The sequence below is a fragment of the Papilio polytes genome, unplaced genomic scaffold (genome assembly GCF_000836215.1).
Source record: "Papilio polytes unplaced genomic scaffold, Ppol_1.0 DF821289.1, whole genome shotgun sequence".
NCBI lineage: Eukaryota > Metazoa > Arthropoda > Insecta > Lepidoptera > Papilionidae > Papilio > Papilio polytes.
Window position 1 is genome coordinate 3215051 of NW_013527915.1, and position 6739 is coordinate 3221789.

Here is a 6739-nt window from a genome sequence, read left to right on the forward strand (position 1 = left end):
CAGGAGGTGCGGAGCCCCAGTCGCCACGTCGCCTCATGCTGCACCCGGATTCTCCCGCGCCCGGACATCACTGGACGGCTAATCCTATCTCCTTTAGCAAGCTCAAGCTGACCAACAACACAATGGACGCTCAGGGACATGTAAGTACATGTTTATTGTTATTTGTGTAGGTTCTCAATTAGTCTGTGGATCTCATATGAATTTTTTGACTTACGCTTTTTGAGCATCGTGTCAAAATCGACAAAAAGATAAAAGCCGTAAGATACAAAATTACTTACGTATACTTTATAGGAATGGTTACATAGTTTTCCTTCGCTTGATAGGTTTCATAACAACCTTAGATCAAGTCATAATGAGGTCATCCATGGGTCTTATACCGATCTCAGTTAAAATTTTAATCTGAACAGTGCATGAGTAGAGTCGTGACCATGTCTCGTGCACGTCCATCATCAAAGGAAACGCCTACCGATACACGTCCCCTTTTACAACTTAACACGCAATCGATAATGAACTTTAGGCTCTTACAATAAAATTCAATAAGAAAAAATATCAATCGATTACCCATATATTATCGTATGATTGCCTAAAATATGATACGGAATAATGAAACATATAACAAAAGTAATAAGGTCGATAAATACCTTCGTTCAAGTAAAATCGTATACTGCAGGGGTTCTGTTACAAAGGCGTTTGTACACACAAATAAGCATTGCATTGAGGCATGAAGTGGTCGTGTATTTAGACAGTGTTAATGACGGCTGAATTAATGATGTACAGTCGAGGACGTAATTCTCGTATCTATTTCAAAAACTTGTGACAGAAATACCCGCGAAATAATAGCTCTAATGGTGATTTTCTGTATAATTCGATACCAAATGGGTAGCGAATTTAATTATTTGACTATACTTTGACATGTACATTTCACAGTATTCTGTACGTAGTGTATACTGTCGAATGTGTACAAACACCTCTAAAATTCAGTGTCTCTTGGAATCACTGAATCAATGTTTGCTCGCGCTGTACACTTTTTAACACGACTGTACAACTTGATTGAATACAAGAATGTTTCATTATGTAGCTGACAATTATGTGAAAATACATTTAACTAACTATATGAAAATCTACAATAGAAGCTAATCTCAAATATTGATTCAAGACGCAAAGTTTACCTCGTATTTTTGTCATGTTTTAGTATTACAAAAAGCCTTTTTTATTCTTCCAAGCTATCCGTTATCAAAACAATCGCTTTTCACGGCTGTCTAAATAGATATAAACATCATATCGCGCACTATTGTGACTTGGTGGGAGTTGGGTTCATGGAAAAAATGCTCACGTCTTGCGCCTGATTGCCCATTTGATACACATCGAACCCACTGTTACTTGTATATTCATCACTGATATGAACCAAAATTATTACGATAAAACAGCTTAATTATAACACATTCCTGATAAATTAAATTTACATAGATAAATAACAATAATTTACTGAATTCTCATCTTAAATGATTGAATTCAAGCATCTAAAAATCTTGATTATTTATAATAATAAATGATGATGGATGGTTGTCAACAATCTTTAAACTGTAGGTACAAAGATTCAAATAAATATTTGGTACAAATATCACATTTTAAGAGGCAATAGCGCTCCAGGCGGCATCTTTGTCCAGTACAACAATGGCAGATTGCCGGGAGCCAGAGCAGTCAAGCGAGAAGTATCCCCATCGCTTGTACACTTGAGCTCATGCCACCTGAAATAAAATGGTCCCTATTATACACTTTGTAACCTTTTTTACTAACACTTTATTTAAAAAACCAAAAGAACCGTACACTGTTTTATGTGGGAAAAGGTTGTAATTACAAAAGGGATTAGTGATACCCGAAATTACTTACATTGAAAGGATTATAATGTTTAGTTGTAAGTGAGAACTCATTTAAGCCGCTGATAAACTAATAGGTAAAGTGTTCATTATTGATTTTAAATGTTCTTTTATACTCAGAATAAATTTAAAGTGAAAGTCCGCAGTCCTAATATTAGTAGAACTTTAGATTTGTAGTCTTGTGAAGTACTAGATGTTCCTGTGCGGCTTTATCCGCATGAAATGATGAAAGTTATATTTTATTGTTTACATTTATCAAATTATCTATTGCAAATGTTAAAATACCAATTACCTTACTATGGCAATTTTGCTTGCTTGATGTTGGCAGCAGCTTATGGTCTCTTTCCCACATTAGGGTTTTTATCCAAAATATTTACCCCCTAAGTTTAATGGCGTGAAAATATATAGCCTAAAACGTAACGTAAGTATAGGACATTTTATTAAAAAAAAGAATTATTCAAAAGTATACTGTAATTGTTGACATCTTAGGCAACAAAATGTGTGTTTACGCTTTATTATAATAGTAAAGCTAATAAACCTTCAAATAAATTAAGAATGATTTTCTTCAAATAGTTTAACAAAAACTATATCATTTAAAATGTATATGACAATTAACTCATGTAAAACATATTATTATCTTGTAAGCCAATCGCCGACGGCGCATGTGACCCTAAAAGCAGAAAAACTGTCCCCCACAACACAACCCCATCTTATCTTACATATCTTTTCACGCTCCTAAAACCTTGTTTTTTCGTACAAATTAAAAATAACTAAAGATTAAGATCTGTTGGTTGGCAAACATCAGGCAAACATATCAAATGTACTGAAATTGATTCTTATCGTATCTGACATTTTTAATACTGTTATAAATATTTGCAAAGCTTTTATGATGATTTTACATACATACAACTTTCAATAACAATATATTTAGGCGTGATTTTAGCATCTTTACACTTATTGAACTTTAAATTCTTTTTAAAATGCTCTTATTTATATTTTGTTTCAAGAAGGCTACACAATAAATGTTGTTGTAGCATAGATACAAATAATGCTTAATTCTATACTTTATTCTGTTAAAATTCTTTGCATAAGTCGTAGCAAAATATAATAATAACCTATATATATATACGAGTATGTACGTTTTTATCGTGATTCGTTGATATCTTTTTGTTTGAGAAAAATGAAACGTCAATATCCATTATTTTATTATTATTATTATTTATTATGACATGAAGACGTCTAAAATTTCACAAAAACCATTAACGTATTTTAATCAAAGAATATTCAGAATAAAATATCAAATGGTCAACTCTTTTTTTAAATCGTCAAAACGGAAAGTTATAGTCGTTTTGTTATTTTATTGTTATATAAAATGTATTATTTTACAGAATAATTAGTTAAAAACGTTTTGGCTATTTGTGATTATTATATTCTACATTTCTAAAACAAATCTGATATAAAAAGTAAAGAATTAAAGTAGTTAAAAACAAAACTACAGGACGTCCTTTTCCCACTGTCATATTCCACATAGACTTAGTAAACTAAATCATCGAAAAACTAAGAATCAAAAACCTTTCCCCTAATATCGCGCACTTCAATCTGATTTGATCGAACGCATATCCATTTGATGGACGAGCTTCCGTATGCAGTGATACGTCTGTCAATCTGTCCGTCGCACCTCGGGGAACATGTGAACACATTTGTCAGAACACTATCTGTACATCAAACGAAACACTATGCGTTTACACTATCGAAACACCCGCACGGAACATGTTGAATTGTTTTTTAAAGAATTCAAATCCATACTGAAATTATTTTACCCGTAAATTTAATTTTATTTTAACGTGTGAATAAAAGTTGTTGACATAAAAATGCATAATTATTATTAGCCAATTAAGTTATTAGGATACATTACTTCAATCTCAATTTGTAAAAACTTACGCAAAAAAACGTAAAATGAACATAACCTTAAATAGTATAGGGTAAAGTGGCACCCATTCGAGACGAGAAGTAGCTGCATTTAGCGATAAAAAAACACCAATTAGTGCGTCTAGACAATCTTATCTTTTATTAACAATTATCGTCGCCTTCGCGGTAAACGATTAAAAAAAAGATATTTATTTGAAAGCAATTTACATGAATAACAAACATCTGTACTTTACACTATTGAATTGAACAATTTTTGACTTAAATTAAATGTAAAAATAGATAAATATACGTCTGTAAATATAAATTTCTAACGTTATGTAAATATGTATTTTAATGAAAGGCAAAAGAATAAGTGAAAGTAGAAATTACAATAAAAAACGGCAGTTTTAACAATGTATGAAACCCTTTACGCCTCAAGAGGTCGCTAGCGCAGGTAGTCGATTTTCGCGCGTCAAGTGTTCTAGATAAGGGCCTATTGCAGACGCCGCCCGCCGCCGCCCGCCGCCGCCCGCCGTGCCGCCGACGCGACATCTGACGCCGGACTTAACCAACAAACTTCTATCGGCACTAATTAATTTTGCAAAAACTTTTCTCCATTAATTAGCATTTTACATACGGATTTTTGTTTTAAAAAATCTAGATATCAAGTTTTGTGAACAATCGTTTAACGGTTAATACAAAGAAATTTTATTGACTATAAAATTCCTTGAGATGAGAAATCAACCGACGATTATCACCCACATACGACCAAGCCTATGTAATAAATGTCTAAAGTTATAATAAATTTCGTTGATTCTTACAACGAGAATTCTTTTATAAAGTTTTTAAAATTCGTTTTCGTGAACAATTCATTTAATATACGTTTGAACAAATTTGCACATAGAATGGTGATTTTATTTGTTACGTATATTTTATGCTTATCGAGATTCGTTGTTATTTCATCGTAATATACTCGGTTTCTTTGAAAACTGATGCCATCTTAGTCTCCTATAGATATTAATTACATTAAGTATGTAATTGCGTAGTCCAACTTCTCTTTTTGGATGCAGGACATTTTAAATTATAGTTATGAAAATTTTTCACAAAACTTTTTCTTATGTTAATGTAATGTTTTTTCAACAGATGGTGCTGACGTCGATGCATAAATACCGCCCTCGCGCGGTGGTCGTGCGAGCTCGTGACGCGGCCGCGCTGGCGTGGGGCGCGCCGCACGCCGCATTCTCCTTCCCAGAGACTGAGTTCATCGCTGTCACCGCCTATCAGGTTTGTACCGAACTGACATCACTTTTACGAAAGACGAAAGCAATCTAACATATTTTATGTCGAACAGCCTTAAATTGTGTATTATAGTCTTAATGGAAAGTAAAAAAGGATTTTGTTTGTTTGATATAGACAGAGAACTCTCCCAATTACTAAAGCAATGAAACAAAAGAAACAACATTTTCTTAGCATCGAGTGAAAGTATTGTATCTTTTCTTAATTGCTTGATTATAATACAAGTCGTGTAATTAAAGTACCAAAAATCAACAGTTCCTTATTTTTTCGTCTTATTGCTTAGTATCAAATCTAAATCAGTGGGAACTCCGGTACAATACAGTCACACTTATGATGTTCCAAGAAAATACCCTAGCATTCTTAGAACGGGACGTGATTTGCACTTATGCGTACGGCAGATTTTTTACACTATACTACAGGCGCCAAAGCTTTTATGGTGGAAGTCGGGCAAAAAAAATAAAAATAGCGGCGCCTATCGGTCACTTGCAGTGCGTTAGAAAAACAAAGGCAGCTAATTTAGCTTCTCTTCTATACAAGGCGGTATTGTTTCACTTGATCTAACATAGATCCGTTACAATTTAACAATCACTTTGTATTGTATCGATAACACGGCATTCTTCACTGCACAAGAACCGTTACGCTTCTGAAGATGCCACTACTGGTTCTTATCTTCAAGTACTTTTGTTAAGTAAAATTAGGGTGAAGTTCTTAATATTTCGAGTGAAACATAAGTGCAGTGAAAGGTTTTCTAATTGCAGTTACTAATCTTGTTCTGGAAAAAAGTCTTTATATTTGCAACCTGAAAAGTAATATCAAGCACATTCTAACTAAAGGACGCATAAAATGTGATTTATTAAATAAGGTCACACGTTGTTATCATTGATATCATTATATTAAAAAATGTAAAGCAAATTACGTGATGCATTTAATAAGATTTGTTAAATCCATACACACTTTTGTATACTGAGGACACTCCCGCTGCGCTGCGTGTTGCACAGCGGCAAAGCACAAGGCGCGGTATTGTCGCGCCTCGTCCTCGCGTCGTCGTCGGCGCTGCGGCTCCTTGCATAATCCACTGAGCGGTAATTAGGTCGCGTCGGCTCCTTTGCGCGGCGGCTCCCTTCATGTTGACTGCAGCGAGGCGCGAACACATCTCGCTTCCATTTACATTAACAATTACGGCGACCGGCCGCTTTGTGGGATAATCCGAGTCGTCCGAGTAACGGTACCGGCGGACAATGCCGCACGGCGTATCATTGCGCATTATCCCTCGCCGGACTATCGTTACATGGTTTACCCATTGTTGCGAATTACCGACGAATTATAAACTTCCCTTTGCCACCGACCGCCTCTTTATTATAAAGCGTAACTAGGTGGCATACAAGCACAATGCCACGCAGCGGGACCCCTACTGTTTATTTGTAATGCCGTGTCCCTACTTACGTCATCGTTTGTCAACACCACTCCGGACCTCTACAACTTTACGCCTGATATCGTAACTAAATTTACTCAGGACCTAATTACACATTTCTAAAAGTCAAAGAAAAAACTGGCGACAGTCGCCAATATGTGAAACCGTACCGCAAAAACCATAGCAGACTAAAGGTTTGTGGCATGATGTCACTCGCGGGCGACAGGGCGGGCTGGGGGCGGCGCCC

At 35.2% G+C, this 6739-nt stretch overlaps 1 protein-coding gene across 1 annotated transcript; it reads left to right on the forward strand.

Annotated features, from left to right (window-relative positions):
- Positions 1 to 6: 6 nt before the first annotated feature.
- LOC106109236 (T-box-containing protein TBX6L-like) lies at positions 7 to 6724 on the forward strand. Its single transcript, XM_013290650.1, has 2 exons — positions 7 to 140; positions 4929 to 6724. The coding sequence occupies exons 1-2, from the start codon at positions 36 to 38 to the stop codon at positions 5115 to 5117; spliced, it is 294 nt and encodes a 97-aa protein (XP_013146104.1). The 5' UTR covers positions 7 to 35; the 3' UTR covers positions 5118 to 6724.
- The last annotated feature ends 15 nt before the right edge of the window (positions 6725 to 6739 follow it).

Excerpts from the sequence above, each read along its gene's own strand:
- LOC106109236 (XM_013290650.1), top strand. The coding sequence starts at position 36 with ATGCTGCACCCGGATTCTCCCGCGCCCGGACATCACTGGACGGCTAAT. Across the intron at positions 141-4,928 it reads CAATGGACGCTCAGGGACAT|ATGGTGCTGACGTCGATGCA; the intron begins GTAAGTACATGT and ends TTTTTTCAACAG.